The 21,397-nt window shown below is 46.3% G+C and overlaps 2 protein-coding genes across 15 annotated transcripts in view; one reads left to right on the top strand and one right to left on the bottom strand.

Moving 5' to 3' along the window:
- The window catches only part of fam189a1 (family with sequence similarity 189 member A1), a 117,295-nt gene extending 97,249 nt beyond the window's left edge, over nucleotides 1-20,046 (top strand). For all 7 annotated transcript variants that reach the window (XM_068015673.1, XM_068015676.1, XM_068015675.1 and 4 more), the window contains 5 exons: nucleotides 8,592-8,727; nucleotides 11,437-11,530; nucleotides 12,197-12,688; nucleotides 17,262-17,584; nucleotides 17,838-20,046. In XM_068015673.1, the coding sequence (XP_067871774.1) occupies nucleotides 8,592-8,727; nucleotides 11,437-11,530; nucleotides 12,197-12,688; nucleotides 17,262-17,584; nucleotides 17,838-18,023 (1,231 nt within the window). In that variant the 3' untranslated portion in view covers nucleotides 18,024-20,046. The remainder of the gene's footprint in view (nucleotides 1-8,591; nucleotides 8,728-11,436; nucleotides 11,531-12,196; nucleotides 12,689-17,261; nucleotides 17,585-17,837) is intronic.
- Nucleotides 20,047-20,168: 122 nt separating this feature from the next.
- The window catches only part of apba2b (amyloid beta (A4) precursor protein-binding, family A, member 2b), a 106,735-nt gene continuing 105,506 nt past the window's right edge, over nucleotides 20,169-21,397 (bottom strand). For all 8 annotated transcript variants that reach the window (XM_068015672.1, XM_068015664.1, XM_068015671.1 and 5 more), the window contains one exon: nucleotides 20,169-21,180. In XM_068015672.1, the coding sequence (XP_067871773.1) occupies nucleotides 21,109-21,180 (72 nt within the window). In that variant the 3' untranslated portion in view covers nucleotides 20,169-21,108. The remainder of the gene's footprint in view (nucleotides 21,181-21,397) is intronic.

Here is a 21,397-nt window from a genome sequence, read left to right as displayed (position 1 = left end):
AACAGTGGGTAAGCAAACTGAACAAACTAAGATAAAATAAAATAAACACAAAAAAATTAAAAAGAAGGAAAAAAAAATAACTAAAAATAAAAGTAAAATGGGGGGCCCGTCACACTCTGAAATGATTGAACTCAATGTTCAGTCCAGCAGGTTGTAGTGTGCCTAATCGGTAAATGAGATGCTGTTCCTCGAGCTTGTGTTGATGTTCACTGGAACACTGCAGCAATCCCAGGACAGAGATGTGAGCATGAGAGCAGGGGGGAGTGTTGAAATGGAAAGCAGCCGGAAGCTCGGGGTCCTGCTTGCAGACTGAGCGGAGGTGTTCTGCAAAGTGGTCACCCAGTCTGCGTTTGGTCTCACTGATGTAGAGGAGACCACATTGTGAGCAGCAAATACAGTATACTACATTGAAAGAAGTACAAGTAAATCGCTGCTTCAACTGAAAGGAGTGTTTGGGGCCTGGGATAGTGAGGAGAGAGGAGGTAAATGGGCAGGTATTACACCTCCTGCAATTGCACACACCACTGCGATTCAACACACCATTAACATATTGTTTGCCTTTGCTCCACGACCTTCTGGTCAGCTATTCTGTGACCTTGTCCTATCTACACCTTCTCCTTTGTTATCTCTTGCCCCACCCCGCATTATTTGCTTATAACCTTTTACATTTCTAATATTTGCCAGTTCTGATGAAGGGTCACTGACCTGAAACGTTAACTCTGCTTCTCTCTCCACAGATGCTGCCAGACCTGCTGAGTATTTCCAGCATCCGCAGTATTTTGCTTTTATATCAGCCTAGTAAACCTTTTTTGAACTGCCTCCAATGCTAGTATATCCTTCCTTAAATACGGGGACCAAAACTGTATGCAGTACTCCAGGTGTGGCCTCAGCAACACCTTGTACAGTTGTAACAAGACTTCCCTATTTTTAAACTCTAACCCCCTAGCAATAATTCCATTTGCCTTCCTAATTACTTGTTGTACCTACATGCTAACCTTTTGTGTTTCATGCACAAGAACACCCAGATCCCTCTGTACTGCAGTATTTTGTAGTCTTTTGCCATCTAAATAATAATCTGCCTTTTTATTCTTCCTACCAAAGTAGATTACCTCATACTTTCCCACATTGAACACCATCTGCCAAGTTTTTGCCCACTCACTTAACCTATTGATATCCCTTTGCAGATTCTTTGTGTCCTCATCACAACATGCCTTCCCACCTATTTTTGTATCGTCAGCAAATTTGGATACATTACATTCTGTTGCTTCCTCCAAGTCATCGATATAGATAGTAAATAGTTGAGTCCCTAGGACCGATCCTTGTGGCACCCCACTAGTTACAGCTTCCCAACCTGACAAAGACCCATATTTTAAATAAAGTAGGTAGTGTTTTTTTTTTAGGGAATCAAGGACCCTATTGTAAATAATCTAATTGTTGGGTAATTTAAGGGGATAAATTAATACTAAGTCATGGCAGGCATCTCGGCAACGTGGAGTGCTCCTCTTGTGCAATGTGGGAAGTCAGGGACACTTCCAGTGTCCAGGGTGAACACTTGTGCAGGAAGTCTCTCCAGCTGCAGCTACTCGAAATCCGCGTTTCGGATCTGGAGCAGAGGCTGGAGACACTGTGGAGCATCCGCGAGGCTGAGATCATCATGGATAGCATGTACAGGGAGGTGGTCACTGCGCAGGTAAAGACTGCTCAGGCAGAAAGGGAATGGGTGACTGCCAGGCAGAGTAGAAGAACTAGGCAGGTAGTGCAGGAGTCCCCAGGGTCCATCTCCCTTTCTAACAGATTTTCCACTTTGGATACTGTTGCGGGAGATAGCTTTTGCTGCATTCCCCTGAGCAGCTAAGTCTGTGGCACCACGGGTGGCTCAGCTGCACAGAGGGGAGGAAAAGGAGTGGGAGAGCTATAGTGATAGGGGATTCTATCGTAAGGAGTACAGATAGGCGTTTCTGTGGACGCAAACATGACTCCAGGATGGTATGTTGCCTCCCTGGTGCTAGGGTCAAGGATGTCATGGAGTGGCTGTAGGACATTCTGAAGGGTCAGTCAGAGGTCGTGGTACACATTGGTACCAACCACATAAGTAGAAAGAGGGATGAGATCCTGCAGCAAGAATTTAGGGAGCTAGATAGCAGATTAAAAAGCAGGACCTCAAAGGTTGTATTCTCTGGATTACTCCTGGTGCCAAGCCTGCTATACTCTCAGCACTACATGAACTGCTATGCCTGTGCTGGGACGAGGGAGCAGTACCCCAGGACATGCGCGATGCCAACATCATCACCCTCTATAAAAACAAAGGTGACCGCGGTGACTGCAACAACTACCGTGGAATCTCCCTGCTCAGCATAGTGGGGAAAGTCTTTGCTCGAGTCGCTCTGAACAGGCTCCAGAAGCTGGCCGAGCGCGTCTACCCTGAGGCACAGTGTGGCTTTCGTGCAGAGAGATCGACTATTGACATGCTGTTCTCCCTTCGTCAGATACAGGAGAAATGCCGTGAACAACAGATGCCCCTCTACATTGCTTTCATTGATCTCACCAAAGCCTTTGACCTCGTCAGCAGACGTGGTCTCTTCAGACTACTAGAAAAGATCGGATGTCCACCAAAGCTACTAAGTATCATCACCTCATTCCATGACAATATGAAAGGCACAATTCAACATGGTGGCTCCTCATCAGAGCCCTTTCCTATCCTGAGTGGTGTGAAACAGGGCTGTGTTCTCGCACCCACACTTTTTGGGATTTTCTTCTCCCTGCTGCTTTCACATGCGTTCAAATCCTCTGAAGAAGGAATTTTCCTCCACACAAGATCAGGGGGCAGGTTGTTCAACCTTGCCCGTCTAAGAGCGAAGTCCAAAGTACGGAAAGTCCTCATCAGAGAACTCCTCTTTGCTGACGATGCTGCTTTAACATCTCACACTGAAGAATGCCTGCAGAGTCTCATCGACAGGTTTGCGTCTGCCTGCAATGAATTTGGCCTAACCATCAGCCTCAAGAAAACGAACATCATGGGGCAGGATGTCAGAAATGCTCCATCCATCAATATTGGCGACCACGCTCTGGAAGTGGTTCAAGAGTTCACCTACCTAGGCTCAACTATCACCAGTAACCTGTCTCTAGATGCAGAAATCAACAAGCGCATGGGTAAGGCTTCCACTGCTATGTTCAGACTGGCCAAGAGAGTGTGGGAAAATGGCGCACTGACACGGAACACAAAAGTCCGAGTGTATCAGGCCTGTGTACTCAGTACCTTGCTCTACGGCAGCGAGGCCTGGACAACGTATGCCAGCCAAGAGCGACGTCTCAATTCATTCCATCTTCGCTGCCTTCGGAGAATACTTGGCATCAGGTGGCAGGACTATATCTCCAACACAGAAGTCCTTGAAGCGGCCAACATCCCCAGCTTATACACACTACTGAGTCAGCGGCGCTTGAGATGGCTTGGCCATGTGAGCCGCATGGAAGACAGCAGGATCCCCAAAGACACATTGTACAGCGAGCTCGCCACTGGTATCAGACCCACCGGCCGTCCATGTCTCCGTTATAAAGACGTCTGCAAACGCGACATGAAATCGTGTGACATTGATCACAAGTCGTGGGAGTCAGTTGCCAGCATTCGCCAGAGCTGGCGGGCAGCCATAAAGACAGGGCTAAATTGTGGCGAGTCGAAGAGACTTAGTAGTTGGCAGGAAAAAAGACAGAGGCGCAAGGGGAGAGCCAACTGTGCAACAGCCCCAACAAACAAATTTCTCTGCAGCACCTGTGGAAGAGCCTGTCACTCTAGAATTGGCCTTTATAGCCACTCCAGGTGCTGCTTCACAAACCACTGACCACCTCCAGGCGCGTATCCATTGTCTCTCGAGATAAGGAGGCCCAAAAGAAAGAAAAAGAAAAAGAAACTCCTGGTGCCATGTGCTTGTGAGTATAGGAATAGGAGGATAGAGCAGATGAATACAATAAATAAGGGTGTCACATTAGCTGGCACCCTATCGGAATCCAGTGAGTTCTGGTATATTACGACCAATGCCTCCACTATCTCTGCAGCCCCTTTTAAAACCCTTGGATGCAGGCCATCAGGTCCTGGCGACTTGCCTGCCCTTAGTCCCATCAGTTTGTCCAGCACCTTTTCCCTCTTGATAGAGATTGTTACAAGTCCCTCTCTCCTATTTAAACCCTGCTCATTTATTATTGTCGGGCTGTTTATAGTATCCTCCACCGTAAAGACCGATGCAAAATATTGGTTTAAATTATCTGCCATTTACCTGTTCTCTGTTATTAATTCCCCAGTCTTGTCCTCTAAGGGTCACACGCTTACTTTAGCTACTGTCTTCCTTTTTATATACCCGTAGAAGCTCTTACTGTTTGTTTTTATATTTCTTGCCAATTTACTCTCATAATCAATAATCACTGACTGAAATGTTAACTCTGCTTCTCTCTCCACAGATGCTGCCAGACCTGCTGAGTATTTCCAGCATTTCTTGTTTTTATGTCATGTCTTTCTAACTTGATTGTGTTTTTTGAGGAAGTAACAAGGAGGATTGATGAGGGTAATGCATTGGATGAGGTCTACATGGATTTTAGGAAGGCATTTGACAAGGTCCCGCATGGATGACTGGTCAGTAAAATGAAAGCCCATGGAATACAGGGGAATATGGCAGGATGGATCCAAAATTGTCTCAGTGACAGGAAACAAAGGGTAGTAGTCGACGGATGTTTTGCGAATGGAAAGGGGTTTACAGTGGCGTTCCACAGGGCTCAGTGTTGGGTCCCTTGCTGTTTGTGATATAAATGATTTGGACTTAAATGTGGGAGGCATAATTGGGAAATTTGCAGATGACACAAAAATTGGCCGTGTAGTTGATAGTGAAGAGGATAGCTGTAGACTTCAGAATGATATCAATGGTTTGGTTGAGTGGACGGAAAAGTGGCAAATGGAATTCAATCCAGGTAAGTGTGCGGTAAAGCATTTGGGGAGGGCAAACAAAGCAAGGGAATACACAATAAACAGGAGGATATTGAGAGGGGTAGAAGAAGTGAGAGACCTTGGAGTGCATGTCCACAGGTCCCTGAAAGTGGCAGGACAGGTAGATAGAGTGGTGAAGAAGGCATATGGAATACTTTCCTTTACTGGCTGAGGTATAGAATACAAAAGCAGGGATGTGATGCTGCAACTGTATAAAACGCTGGTTAGGCCACAACTGGAGTATTGCGTACAGTTCTGGTCGCCACATTACAGGAAGGACATAATTGCTCTGGAGAGAGTACAGAGGAGATTTACAAGAATGTTGCCAGGGCTTGAAAGAAGCAGCTATGAGGAAAGATTGGATAGGCGAGGGTTGTTTTCCTGGGAACAGAGGAGGCTGAGGGGTGACTTAATTGAGGTGTACAAAATTATGAGGGGCCTAGACAGAGTAGACAGGAAGGACCTGTTTCCCCAGTGGAGAGGTCAGTTACCAGGGGGCACAGATTTAAGGTGATTGGTACAAGGATTAGAGGGGACATGAGGAAAAACCTTTTCACCCAGAGGGTGGTGGGTTTCTGGAATTCACTGCCCGGATCGGTGGTGGAGGCAGAAACCCTCAACTCATTTAAAAGGTACCTGGACATGTAACCTGTAAGGCCACGGACCAGGTGCTGGAAGGTGGGATTAGATTGGGTGGCTAGTTTTTTCTGCCGGCGCAGACACGATGGGTTGAATGGCCTCTTTCTGTGCCATAATTTTTCAATGGTTCTGTGGTTCTATGGAGTGCTAAGTAGTTGTAGCAAAAGACAAAGCACAAGTCCAGAGAGAGCTAAGGGCAGAATAATGAACAGCTGTGTACGAAAGCAAAAACATAAAAATTAAGTTTAAGACTGGCACATGGTTAAAAAAGAAAATATATTTTTAAAAAAATAATTAATAAACAAAATAAACAAAACAAATGGGGCTCATGGTCTGAAATTATTAAACTCAATATTGAGTCCCGAAGGCTGTAGAGTGCCTAATCGGAAGATGAGGTGCTGTTCCTCGAGCTTTTTCACTGGAACACTACAGCAGGCGGAGGACAGAAATGTGGGCATGAAAACAAGGTGGTGAATTAAAATGGGCAAGCAACCAGAAGCTCAGGATCATGCTTACAGACCGAGTGGAGGTGTTCTGCAAAGTGGTCACCCAATCTGTAGACACTGCACTGTGATCAGCAAATACAGTGTTTGGGGCCTTAGATGGTGAAAAGAGAGGAGGTAAAATGGCAGGTATTATTCCTCCTACGATTGAATGGGAAGGTGCTTTGGGAAAGGGTCGAGGTGATGGAGGTGTGGACCAGGGTGTCACGGAGGGAACAATCCCTTCGGAATACTGACAGGGAGAGGGAGGAAAGATATGCTTGGTGGTGGCATCATGCTGGAGGTGGCGGAAATGGCAGATGTGGAGGCTGGTGGAGTGAAAAGTGAGGACAAGAGGAACTCTGTCGCAGTTCTGGGAGGGAGGGGAAGGGGTAAGGACAGAAGTGCGGGAAATCGGTCGGACACAGTTGAGGACCCTGTCAACCACAGTGCGGGGGAATCCTCGGTTGAGGAAAAAGACATATCAGAACCGCTGTTCTGGACGGTAGCATCATCAGAACAGATGCGTCGGAGACGGAGAAACTGGGAGAATGGAATGGAGTCCTTACAGGAGGCAGGGTGTGAAGAGGTGTAGTCGAGGTAGCCGTTGGAGTTGGAGGGCTTATAATAAATACAAGTAGACAGCCTATCCTCAGAGATGGAGACAGAGAAGTCGAGAAAGGGCAGGCAAGTGTTGGTGATAGACCATGTGAAGGTGGCAAAGTTGATGACATTTTCCAGTTCGGGGAGGGAGCAGGAAACGGCACCAATACAGTCATTCATGTACCGGAAAAAGAGTTGGGGGAAGGGGGCCTGAGTAAGACTGGTACAAGGAATGTTCGACATACCCCACAAAAAGACGGGCATAACTAGGACCCATGTGGGTTCCCATAGCAACACCTTTTATTTGAAGGAAGTGAGCGGAGTTGAAGGAGAAGTTGTTCAATGTGAGAACCAGGCGGAGGAGGGTGGTGGTGGTTGGGGACTGGTTGGGCCTCTGTTCAAAGAAGTGGAGAGCCTTTAAACCGTCCTGGTGGGGGATGGAGGAGTAGAGAGATTGGACGTCCACAGTGAGGGGGAGGCGGTTAGGGCCAGGAAACTGGAAACTGTCGAAATGATGTGGGGCATCAGAAGAGTTCCAGATGTAGGTGGGAAGAGACTAGACCAAGGGAGAAAAAATAGAGGCAAGGTAGGAAAAAATAAGTTCTGTGGGGCAGGAACAGGCTGAAACGAAGGGTCTCTCAGGACAGTCCTGTTTGTGGATTTTGGGAAGAAGATAGAAGCGGTCTGTTTGGGTTTGTGAGACTGAGGTTGGAAGCCGTAGAGGGAAGGTCTCCAGAGGAAATGAATCAGTGACAGTCCTGGAGACAGTGGCTTGATGTTCGGTGGTGGGGTCATGGTCCAGGGGGAGGTAGGAAGAAGTGTCTGAGAGTTGGTACTCAGCCCCTGCAAGGTAGAGGTCGGTACGCCAGACAACAACAGCATCACCCTTGTCAGCAGGTTTGATCACAATATCAGGTTAGATTGAGAAAACTGAGTGCAGCAAGTTCAGAGGGAGAGAGGTTAGAGTGAGGGGGGCAGAAAAATGAAGACGGCTGATGTCACGCTGACAGTTTTCAATGAAAAGATCAAGAGTGATAAGAGGCCAGAGGGAGGGGTCCAGGTAGAGGGAGAGTACTGGAGATGGGTGAATGGGTCCGCTGGTCAGGGGGGAGGAAAGATGGAGGGTCACAGACCTGAAACGTGAGCTCTGTTTCTCTCCACACAGATGCTGCTCGACCTGCTGAGTATTTCCGGCACTTTCTGTTCTCATTTCAGAGTTCCAGCATCTGCAGTATTTTGCCCTTAATTTAGCATTTACGATGACTCGCTGTTTTCTGTCCTTAAGACAATTTTTTATCCTATTGGACACTGAACCTGCCATGAGCCTCAATTTTGTTATCCAGCCTTTTATATGGCACCTTATCAAATGCTTTCTTAAAATCAATATAAACAACATCCACTGCATTCCCTTCAACCTTCTCTGTTGCTGCATCAAAAAATTCCATTAGATTAGGCATGATCTGCCTTTTACAGATCCATGCTGGCTATCCTTAATTAACTTGAATTTCTCTAAGTGTCCGTTGATATTTTCCCTGATTATTGTTTGTAAAACCTTACTGATCATTGATGTTAAATTAACTGGCCTGTAGTTGCTAGGGCTGTCCCTATACCCTTTCTTAAATCATGGTGTCACATTTTCCACTCTCCAATCCTCTGGCACCTCCCCCATATCCAGGGAAGATTGGAAGATTATGGCAAGCCCCTCCGCTATCTCCATTGCCACTTTTAGGTCTTGCTGCATGCGGGCATGGATTACTTCATTTTGCTACCTCCCATCTCTGCAACATGCCCAGTAAGTTCCTTCATGTCCAGCACTGTGTCCCTATCAGCTTCTAGTGAGACGTTGTGTGATGTGAGGAGCTCGATAAAGGCTCACAGCCTTTATTATTATTTTTCAGAGGCTTGCACCTGGACTTCCCCCACTCTCCCTTCAGCGCCATGTACAGTGTTGCCATTAACAGCCCCAGCTCCCTCTATCCTGCAGAGCTACCGCCCCCGTATGAGGCTGTGGTCGGACAAACTTCTACTAGTCAGGTGAGAGTGAACCGTGAGCCCAGGCTCAGGCTGTGTTATTGCTGTGATATTAAACCAACTTCCACTGGCTTGTGGCAGTGGCTGAAACTGGCCAGCTCAAGAAGCTGCCCAAACTGAACTTACAGAAATCATGATTAAAGGACATCATTTCCCACTGCGCTGGTTGTGCAGTTATCAGTGTTTGACTCCGCATAAAGCAAGGTTGTCAAACATACGGCCCGTGGGCCAGGATCTGGCCTGCCAAAGATTTCCATCTGTCCCGCTGATGCATTTCAGAAATGAGAAATTTCTGATTGGCTTCTTCCAGACCAGCTTTGTAAAAACAATCGCAAGTCAGTTTCATTGCTAACAGGCGCTGACGTCGGGAACAGCCGTTTCTGAACTTCAGACAGCTTCGGGGTTTTTTTGGCGGGCTGTGATTTATTTTTTTAAAAAAGCCGCCGACAGGAAGTAAGGGGAGTCGGTGGCATCATGGTAATGTCACTGAACTAGTAATCCAGAGGCCCAGGCTAATGCCCTGGGCCAGCAGTTCAAATCCCACCAGGCAGGTAATGGAATTTATTTATTTATTTAGAGATACAGCACTGAAACAGGCCGTTCGGCCCACAGAGTCTGTGCCGACCATCAACCACCCATTTATACTAATCTTACATTAATCCCATATTCTCTACCACATCCCCACAGTTCCCCTACCACCTACCTACACTAGGGGCAATTTATAATGGCCAATTTACCTATCAACCTGCAAGTCTTTGGCTGTGGGAGGAAACCGAAGCACCCGGAGGAAACCCACACTGTCACAGGGAGAACTTGCAAACTCCGCACAGGCAGTACCCAGAATTGAACCCGGGTCGCTGGAACTGTGAGGCTGCGGTGCTAACCACTGCGCCACTGTGCCGCCCTAAATTCAATTAATTAATAAAAAGAAATCTGAAATGGAAAGCTAATCTCTGTAATGGTGCCATGAAATTACCATCAATTGTTATAAAAACCATCTGGTTCACTACTGTCCTTTATGGAAGGAAATCTACCCTCCTTATCCAGTCGTGTGACTCCAGACCACAGAAATGTGGTTGACTCTTAACTGCCCTCAGTTGTCAAAGGCAATTAAGGATGGGCAACAAATGCTGGTCTTGCCACATCCCATGAAAGAATCAAAAAAAAAGTCAGTATAACTTCAGAGTAAAGGTCACTCTAGACGGGTGACTGGTGCATTAAGTAAGAAAACCTTCAATTCCTGAGTGTCTGTAATGTGTGCATTTCACTGAACACAAAGTTCCTATCTGCTCCTTTCTCTGTAATTACAGTCTCCACAGTTACTGAACAACCAGAAAATGAGGGTGCAACTCCCTCAATGGCCCAGCTTAGAAAATCAAACAAGATTGGCAAAGTCCTGGGATCTTGACCAAGTCTGTACTGTTAGCTGATCTGTCAGATACTGGAGCTGGACCTGGTGCCCTGTGCTAGGGAGGAACAGAATTAGCCTTTCCTTCCCATTATCCAGCACCCCTCCCACATGAGGGATAAGATTAGGCTGAGCACCCACCCCCCACCCTCACATTTCAATAACCTTAATACTCTCTTAACATGAGCACTGCTGATTGTGAAGCTTTTGACCTGATCTATGCATTAACAACCGATGTGATATGGCTGGCATTGTTTGACGTCAGCCCTTTTTAAATTTTACTCCATCTTTTTGGATTTGAGGTTTGGCGTACTGTAAAAAGCCAAGTTCAATATCTTGAGAGCCAAGCAAGCACCTTCCTTTAGTAGCCCAACAGGTGGAGAGGTGGAGACTCAACTCCCACACAGGAAAAGTCTGTAAGCACAAGATCGCCATGTGGTGGTCAGTTTAGAGTGAGCAGGTGTGACAAGGGATAGTGGTGGTGGTCTGGAGCTATACTGCCACAACTTGCTGTATTTCTGCCCCAGGCAGGTGCAGTGAGTACAGTGAGGGGGCGGGTGTAGCAGGGTGCCTGCTGACACGTGAAATCCTACGGCCAAGCCAAGAATGCTGACAGCTGTTCTTTTTTAACCATTTTCCCTCCATCCGCCCCCCACCCACCCCAACTGAATCTTGCTGGGAAAAGGTTTTCATGGGAACCAGCTGCTCTCTTGACACCTCACCCAAGTGACCATTCTCCATGTGAGCGTCTAGACACTGAATGTTGGTAGGCTACCCAGCCTTGAGGGGCAGTACAGCCGAGCCTTGAATGTTATGAACAGAATCACAGAATAATACAGTGCAGAAGAGGCCCTTCGGCCCATCGAGTCTGCACCGATGCATTAAAGACACCTGACCTGTCTACCCATTCCCATTTGCCAGCACTTGGCCCAGAGCCTGACCCTGTGACTGAAGCTTTTATGACTCGGCTGCTCCCGATTGCTAAGTGACCACCTGGGGCAAAGCTTCAAGTGGAAAAAGATGTTGATTTTTAGGGGTGAGGTGATGGATGGTATTTAGGGGGAGAAGGAGGAGAGCCTGTGGTGACACAGATATCCTTAAGGCATATTTCCCTCTGTGCTGTTTGTTTACAAATCCTCCTCTTTCCAGTGTGGCAATCCCTCTCATGTATGAGCTGCCTCTCCTTTGAATAAAACTGAAACTATGCCCAGGTGGCATTGAATGAGTCAGTTGGTACTGGCTATTCGGTCATGTGGTGAAGCACTCAATGCTCAGAGACTCACCACTTGTGTTTCATCATTCAGGTAAGCATGCTGGATCACCAGTGCTCGGAGCCTTCGCGGAGCTCCAGTTCCAGTCTGTATGAGAGGAATACCTCGGCTGCCTGCAGTACACAAGGTATGAGAGCTGACAACTGCCTGGTTAAGCTGCGTTAAAGGTGAGATTGATTTTTTTTTTAAAATTGCTGTTTGGCTGGGAAGCAGCTCCAAAGTAAAGACAACTCGGTGGAGGGAAAGTGTGTAAGGAGTTAGGAGAAATTGAGGACAACTGAGTTTTGGAGCAGGACTGTGGCAGACATAACACATACCACAAACATTATGTTTACACCAAAGGTTAACTAATGTGGTGGCAGTAGAGTTTCTTGAGCAGCTGCTTTGTTCCCTGAGAGTTCCATGATGTGTCTGGTCCTTGTCTTATGACTTGGGAGTAACGGAACCCATTGGGTTTCAAAGATGGCCCAGTGCCAGCTCTCAACCCCTGAATGTGCTGTTAGCTGATCTCAGCCTGGCCAAGTGTTAGCCTCAGTGCCCCAGACAAGTCAGGTGACCATCAGACAGGGTTCCTGCTCCTGGACATACTGTATGTGTAGATCTGGATCTGATGTGGCTGTAATTCGTCCATGGTTAAATAGCTTACAGAACCTGACTGCCTGCAATCCCACCAGATGAATGGCCACATGTGCGAGGTGCCCGAGAGTTGTCAGTGCACTAATGCAGGGATCAGGAGGGAGGGAGCATTCAATTCTTGAGATGTGTGTGTTTAAATATTCTGTTTCCTTTACAGTGTCTGTGGACAATGCCTCACTGACAGTGTGTGAACTTGCTGATGCCTCAGAAAGCAGTTGCTCATCTGAGGACTACTGCTCACTTGAAGTTCTGGAATCTGTGCACTCTGCAGACGGTGCTGTACCTGCCACAGACCATGGTTGCACCAGTTTGGAGGCTGATGTCTGGTGGAGACACAGGACCCACTCAGAGAGCTCCCGTGAGGAGGGAAGCAGTTCACCAGCTCCATTGCAGGGGTCTGTGGACTGGCGAGAGCACAGACAGTCAGAGTGTCCAGCACTGAGTGCCAGCACTGTGGGGAGAAAGCCCCAAACACCAGCCCAGGCACACTCTTCATCACTCAAACAAATTAAAATGTGCTGTGGAGTCTTCAGGCAGTCCCCGTCTGCCACCGTATTTGACCGAATCAGGCAGCCAGCTCGGAGGAGGCGTGGAGGAAACAGAATAATTCGATCCAGCAGCGATCCTGCCACCTGTACTTCTGCAGAAGGTGAACATCTAGCTTTTAAAAATGATTCTGTAGGAGAGAGTTCTGTGATTCACACTTCAGTTCCAATCCCAGTTCCAGCTGATTGAACCAGATCTCCAGACAGAACCAGAATCCCTTAAAGTTTTTGATTATTGTAGTATTGAGGGGAAATCAAAGCTACACAAAATGTCTCTCCATACACTGTGAAAATCTCCCCTTCCCTCCTCTCATTAACCTGTGCCAAGTGCAGCTTAGGAACAGGAGGAGACTTTCAGACGCTTAAGCATATTCCACCATTCAGTTAGATCCTAGCTGATCTGTATCTTAACTCCATTCCCCTCCCCCCCCCGCTCTACTCCATATCCCTAAGACCCTTACTCAACCAAAATACCAATCTCAGTTGTGTAAGTTCCAATTGCCGCAACAGCTTTTTGGGGAGAGTTCTAGATTTCCATTGTGTGAAGTGCTTTCTGACATCACCGAGTGGTCTAGCTTTAATTTCAAGTTTGTGCCCCTTGTTCTGGCCTCCCCCCACCAAAGGAAATAGTTTGTCCCTACTTATTCTATCAAATCCTTGAATCGTCTAAAACACCTCCATTGGATGCATATAAAAAATCGGGAGAGATGTAAAAATGGCTGCTGCCTCTCTATCACCCAATTTACACAATCCCACAGTCAGTCACAATCAACTCCACAATGTAAAACATCCCTGACTTAGTACCCTACCCCCAATAACCTGACACACACCCCAGTGCAACCCTGCACTACTGCAGGACAATGCTGCCCTGCCAGGCTGCCATAGGCAGGATCAGCAAGGGCTGCATTTACTGATCAGGTCAGAACATATATATGTATGGAAATTTTATGCGTATAGAGTGAATTATGTCATGCTGGGGGGAAAAAAAAACCAAAAAAAACCGGGGAAATCCTTCACACCTAATCTGTACGAATGCTTTGTCTTTCAACACACCATTAACATATTGTTTGCCTTTTCTCCGTGACCTTTTGGTCAGCTATGTGGCCTGGTCCAATCTGCACCTTCTCCTTTGTTATCTCTTGCCCCACCCCCACCTCACTTGTTTATAATCTGTGACTTTTCTAATATTTGTCAGTTCCGAAGAAGGGTCACTGACCCGAAACGTTAACTCTGCTTCTCTTTCCACAGATGCTGCCAGACCTGCTGAGTGATTCCAGCATTTCTTGTGTTGGATTATATACATGTTCATTAATGTTTGACTTTTCTTTGATGGTCGAGGTGAGAAGTGTCTGTACAACCTAGTGGCGCAGTGGTTAGCACCGCAGCCTCACAGCTCCAGGGACCCAGGTTCGATTCCGGGTACTGCCTGTGTGGAGTTTGCAAGTTCTCCCTGTGTCTGCGTGGGTTTTCTCCGGGTGCTCCGGTTTCCTCCCACAAGCCAAAAGACTTGCAGGTTGATAGGTAAATTGGCCATTATAAATTGTCACTAGTATAGGTAGGTGGTAGGGAAATATAGGGACAGGTGGGGATGTTTGGTAGGAATATGGGATTAGTGTAGGATTAGTATAAATGGGTGGTTGATGTTCGGCACAGATTCGGTGGGCCGAAGGGCCTGTTTCAGTGCTGTATCTCTAATCTAATCTAACCTGTGCAATGCATAGCAATTAGAGGTGCCTGGATCACAGGCTTCATACAACACAGATAAGCATCCAAACTCTCAATGTGAAGCCTGTCTCCATCTTGCTTTACATAGCACCCCTAATAGAATCACAGAATTGTTACAGCACAAAAGGAGGCCGCTCAACCCGTCATGTCTGCGCTGGCTCTGCGAAGGAGCAATTTACCTAGTGCCACTCCCCTGCCTTCTCCCTGTAGCCCTACACATTCTTCCTTTTCAGATAATACTGCAATTCCCTCTTGAATGCCTCAATTGAACCTGCCTCCACCACTCTCAGACAGTGCATTCCAGATCCTAAACACTCACTGAACCTGCCTCCACCACACTCTCAGACAGTGCGTTCCAGATCCTAAACACTGACTGAACCTGCCTCCACCACACTCTCAGGCAGTGCATTCCAGATCCTAAACACTCACTGAACCTGCCTCCACTACACTCTCAGACAGTGCATTCCAGATCCTAAACACTCACTGAACCTGCCTCCACCACACTCTCAGGCAGTGCATTCCAGATCCTAAACACTCACTGAACCTGCCTCCACTACACTCTCAGACAGTGCATTCCAGATCCTAAACACTCACTGAACCTGCCTCCACTACACTCTCAGACAGTGCATTCCAGATCCTGAACACTCACTGAACCTGCCTCCACCACACTCTCAGGCAGTGCACTCCAGACCCTAACCATTCACTGTGTGAAAGTTTTTCTTCATGTTGCTATTGCTTCTTTTGCCAATCACCTTAAATCTGTGCCCTCTTATTCTCAATCCTTCCACCAGTGGGAACAGTTTCTGTCTATCTACTCTGTCCATGATTTTGAATACCTCTATCAAATTTTCTCTCAATCTTCTCTTCTCCAAGGAAAACAGTCCCACCATCTCCAATCTATCCACATAACTGAAGTTCCTCATCCCTGGAACCATTCTCATGAATCTTTTCTGCACTCGCTCTAATGCCTTCACATTTGCCGAACCAGTATTTTGTACAAGGTTAACATAACTTCCTTGCGTTTGTACTCTATGCCCCTATTAGTGAAGCCTAGGATGCTGTATGCTTTATTCACTGCTCTCTCAACCTGTCCTGCCACCTTCAATAATTTACGCACAGATACACCCAGGTCCCTCTTTATTATTGTACCCTTTTTTTATAATGTCTCACCGTGTTCTTCCTACCAAAATGAATCACTTCACACTTCTCTGCATTAAATTTCATCTGTCACATGTCTGGCCATTGCACTAACCTATGTCGTTTTGAAGTTCTACACTATCCTCCTCACAGTTCACAATGCTTCCAAGTTTCGTATCATCTGCAAATTTTGAAATTGTGCCCTGTACAGCAAGGTCTAGGTCATTAGTATATATCAGGAAGAACAAGGGTCCCAACACCGATCCCTGGGGACCTCCACTACAAACCTTCCTCCAGTCGGAAAAACATCCATTAACCACAACTCTCTGTTTCCTGTCACTCAGCTAATTTCGTATCCATGTTGCTACTGTCCCTTTTATTCCAAGAACTATAAATTTGCTCACAAGTCTGTGTGGCACTTTATCAAATGCCTTTTGTAAGTCCATGTACACCACATCAACAGCATTATCCTCATCAAACTTCTTTGTTAACTTATCAAAAAAACTCCAGCAAGCTATTAAACACGCTTTCCCTTCACAAATCTATCCTGGCTTTCCTTAAATAGCCCGCATTTCCCCAAGTGACCAAGTCCCGAATTATTGTTTCTAGAAGCTTGCCCACCACCGAGGTTAAACTGAATCCTCGAATAATACAGCACAGACGGGTTGGCTGTCTGCAAGAGCCAGGATTGTTCTTCGTCGAGCAGTAAAAGGGCTGATTTAACAGCTGTTCAAAATCATGAATAGTTTTGATAGAGTAAATAAGGAGAAACTGTTTCCAACTTCTCCACGTAACTGAAGGCCCTCATTTCTGTTCCCATTCTAGTAAATCTCTTCTCCACCCTCTCCTTAACATCCTTCCTAAAGTGTGATGCCCAGAATACGTGTATTTAATAATTGTGCAATAATATGCTTTGTTTGACACAAGGGTAAGTAGATCTCTCTCTCCAGGATGACAATCTCTGCTGTTTTTTGATAGCAGCGGGGTGGGGTGACGGCAGGGAAAGGCCAGGAGCGGGGGCGGAGGAAGGTGAGGTCAGGTGTGATTGTGAATTCCTGGCCCAGGATGTGAACCCTTCACATCAATGGCAGCTGCTACATAGCAAGATGAGCTGTACTGTTTGGACTTTTTGCTTGGGAGCTACTCAATGATGGCCACTGGTGGTGGGTGGGGGGAACCTATGGGTAGGTGGATGGGAGTAGGTGCCAGACATATACTGCAGAGTGTGAGGCTTCTTATGAGTGTGTCAGTAGGACATTTCCCTCCCTTGAATTCCATATTGAATCTCAGATAGTTGGGGAATGATTTATCATTCTGTCCAAGTTGACTATGTGACCGGAGGTGGGGGTAAGTGGGGAAAGAGGTGTCGTTATGGGCACCCACCAGGCTGCTAACCTAATCCAATCATTAATGTTTCAGCCTTATCCCTCCCATATATGAGGGGGTGGCAAAGACAAGACTGGTGACATTTTTGAGGAAGTCCAACTTGGGCCTGCATACTCCAAGCCAAGAATAATTCTCCAAGCATGTTGGTAGCAGCAGGAGGGAGGGGTGGGGTGGGGGGGGCACAGGCTGGGTATTTGGGGATGCAGAGGGTCCAGAACTGAGTGATTATCAGCCTTGTCACAAAGAGGGAATAACTCATGATTAGTATGAAATCTTTCACCATGGCTTCTGATGTCCAAAAGTATTCTTCTGTCTCGGGCAATGACTTTGTTAACCCAGGGTTATTATTTGCAGGTGAACTGTCTACAAAATGCTCTTGCTTCTGGCCCTGGAAGCTTTGGTTTACGTATTGTTTGTTTTTGTTCCTAGCTCCTTATCTCGACCCTCACCCTCTTGCTTCCAGTTGTTTTGCCAAACGTTTCCAGACTATCAAACAGCAGAGCAACACAGGGCAGGTGGATGTGCAACAAAAGCACCGAGCACTGAGAGAAATCTCCAGGGAGCGACCGTACTCTCTCGTTGACCTGAAAACCTACAAGGACACAAAAATATTGGTGGCTAAATTCTTGCAGCATTCAAACTGCAACCTTGCTCCTGAGGTACAACATGTGGTCAATAACATCAGGTCTGTCATCAAGTCAGATGAGCGGCACATGGAGGAGGCTATTTACAGTGCCAATGTCATTGACCAGGTAGGTGAACCTCCTCTATCCAGCATCAATCGGGGTCATGCCTTGCTATTGTTAGTTTTTGGTGTGATAATTTAATCCTTTTCTCCGCAATGATCAGGAAAGGTTTGCTGTTTATAGTTGAGCCCCTCAGAACAGAGGACTGTTGCTGCTCCTTCATGGGGTTGTGGAGTCCCCTAAGGATAAGGTGGAATGTTGGACTTGGGACCTCTGATGATGTTTAAGTCACTTTGATGCATCTCCTTATTCCCATCAGGTGATGACCAATTCTCAACATCCAATGAATGTGCCACCATTGTGGTTACAAGAAGACCTGCACCTTCAGAGCTGTGGTGATCTCAGCTCCCCCTTAGCCTCAGTTGAGACTCTCCGAATGGGGCACAGATTCCAACATGAGCGGCCACATAGTTTGATAGGTGGGTGCAGAGAGACCATTCTGTAAAGCCTGCTGTGAATTGTGCCATTTAACATTAACAGGACATAGGCAGGGGAAGGAGTGGACAGATTGGCCAGCCCTCAAGCACAGAGCTGGGAATCAAATTTTCCACAGATGAACATTCGACGATCCTCTTGGCAGAAGAGACCTGGCTTTTCAAAACTATCTGTATGACTGTGAAAACTGGATTATCTGCCCATTATCTACAGACATACCTCAGACCACTTGTAGAAATATTTATAATCTATTACTGCTGACTGGTTCTAGACTAAGGATGTGGGCTAAGCTGATTCTGCTGATAGTACTATGTTACTGACTAACACGATAACCTCCATCGTGCCAGGGTTCCACTTGCTCCACCATCATTCAGCAGCTTTGTTGACTAATAAAATGGTGGAACTAGTGACACTTTCCAGGATCTCCCAGCAACCCAACAAATGTGTTCTTCAATTGTCATGGAGTATTTACATAGAGATGTGAGATCGTACAATGTTCAGTACCATTCGCAACTCCGTGTCCATATGCAGCAAGACCTAGACAACATTCCGGCTTGGGCTGATAAGTGGCAAGTAATATTCGTGCTACACAAGTGTCACGCAATGACAATCTCCGACAAGAGAGAATCTAACCATTTCCCCTTGCCATTCAATACCATTACCATCACTGAATTTTCCCCATTATCAACATCCTGGGGGGGGGGGGGGGGCAGTTACAACAGCAGGTCAGATACTGGAAATGCTGCGGCGAGTAACCTACCTTCTCAGTCCCCAAAAACCTGTCCACCATCTACAAACACAGGTCAGGAGTGTGTGGAATGCTTTCCACTTGCCTGGATCTTTGCAACTCCAACATTCAGGAAGCTCGACACCATCCAGGACAAAGTAGTCTGATTGGCACCCATTCCCCACCTTCAACATTCACTCCCCCACCCCTCCAGCACCACCGATGCACAGTGGCAGCTTTGTGTACCTCAAGCAAGATGCACTGCAGCAACTCACCACACCTCCTTCAACAGCACCTTCCAAACCCACGACCTCTCCACATAGAATGACAAGGGCAGCAGATGCATGGAAACACCACCTGCAAGTTCCTTTCCCAACCACACACACACCATCCTGACTTGGAAATATATCACTGTTCCTTCTCTGTCACTGGATCAAAATCCTGGAACTCCCTCCATAACAGCACTGTGGGTGTACCTACACCAGATGGACTGCAGCAATTCAAGGCAGCAGCTCACCACCACCTTCTCAAGGGCAATTAGAAACGGGCAACAAATGCTGACCTTGTCAATGACGCTCACATCCCATGACACAAATAAAATAAAGTGGGTAGGGCAGCCTGCGGTGGATTTGCTATTAAACCGTTACCAGCAGCCCTGCACTTAACATATTATTCTCTTCAAACTGCATGATGAAAAGTTTCAACATTTGTGCCTGTGATTTTGTTTGTGTGCCAAAACTTGCTGCATTTAACACATCAGCTCCAGAAGAGAAAATAGATTATGGTTCCGGTGATCCAGGTATGATACCCAAATCGCCTGTATCTGCTCTCTGCTACTTCATCCTTTCATTGTGTGGCCAGAGCTGTGGGGCTGTAACCCAGTAACATGTAGTGCTCACCGACTGACGATTGTGAAAGTGTCCAAAATCTCAAATAGAACATACCAGCATAACAATTGTGATTCACTGCTGAACTATTGAGCAATATTGCTGTTCTACTAAGTTGCAAGTTCTGTTAAATATTAATATATTTTAACATTGCAAAAAAAAGTATAAAATATAAAGTGTCCTCCAGATGTCCACCTGACGGTAAATAAAAAGAAACAAGGTTTGATGTGAGGGAGTCCAGGCCATAATTTGGTTTTGGATGCTCGATGTTCAGCATCATCAAACCACCAGTCCAAGTACAGAATCCAGGGAGGCTAAAACTAAACATCAGGTGTATGAGAGTCTGACAAAAATATTAAATTACTTATTTTTCTGTATTTTCCTTTTAAATTGGTTTGAATTAAATTAGCTTGTGCCTCCCCACTCTCCCCTTGTGTTTGTACCACACCTACTCCCAGGTCAAGGCTCGGCCTCTTCCGGAAGAAAACGGAATTTTTTTTAAAAAAAGAACCATTCTAGATTTTCCCCATTGTTTTCTCCTGTGATCCACAGCTGCTCACGCTTTTTATTTCACATTCTGTTATTCTAGCTGCAGTTTCATGCAACAGCCAAGAAAACATTGATCGCAGGATCTGCTGCTGTACTGGCTCAGCTCCAACTGGAGTAACATGAAGGGAAAATGACAAACTAACATTTAGGCTCTAATGATAGGTACAGCATTTCAAGATACAAATACAAAGACTCTAATAGTAACAGCTCACTCACCAGCAACACAATACATGCTGCACAAGCACAAACACAGGCCAGCAACCGTTGGCCATCAGTGATAACAACTAATCTGTTACATTCCAACTGGGCTAAATACACAAAGAAAACACTGGAAAGAAAGTTCAGAGCAGTGAACAACACTGTGAGCTGCGCTGTTAGAGTATTACCTGTATACTCATTACTAATGGTAACAGACTGTGACTCAATGGTCATCTTTATCTCCCATTCAGCACTGGACATTTAATTATTTATTGCACACCAATATCACATGGAAGTGACATTGTCTTTGTCACTAACCTTTGAAAGAACTTGGTTCAAACTTTTATAAAATGCAAAATATCTTGTTATTTTCCACCACAGGCCAGGAACCGTTTATTCCCTCAATGGAAATGGCGCAGAGTCCAGTGGGGAGTGACAGAGCAGAAAAAAACATACTCTCACAGACATACCCAGAGACACTCTGATATACACACACACAGATACACACCCAAAGACAAACAGACACCCACTGAGACGCAGACGCACACACTCCTCACACATACAGACACACGCACAACCAGAGACAGACAAGACATGCATATGCACACACACGATTTGGGAGGCACTGTCACTCTGTCTTCATCCCACCGATCATCTCTTCCCAGCACAGAATCTTCAGCTGATCTGCTGGAGGCTCCTGTCCATTGACCAGATGGACCTGTTTCTTCACACAGTTAGATGTATAATGGTGTTTCTTGTCCAGTCAGGAGTCTAAACATGGCTGCTGGCATCGTCTTCATGTGGATCTAAGATGATTGAAAATTCAGCAGTTAAAAATTACAACTTTCTGAAAAGCATGTATAACTATTATTAATGGAGTGCAACAGGTGATTTGGGGGTGGGGGGGGGGGGGGCGCGGCTGACAGCTTGAGCTAGCCGATGTGCAGTTTAAACATGAATGGATCTTCTGTAACGTTGTTCATGATATGTCAGATGATTTACTTGGTAATGACAGGAATGTTC

Source organism: Heterodontus francisci, chromosome 35 (assembly GCF_036365525.1).
Source record: "Heterodontus francisci isolate sHetFra1 chromosome 35, sHetFra1.hap1, whole genome shotgun sequence".
NCBI lineage: Eukaryota > Metazoa > Chordata > Chondrichthyes > Heterodontiformes > Heterodontidae > Heterodontus > Heterodontus francisci.
This window is presented reverse-complemented; position numbering and strand designations above follow the sequence as displayed.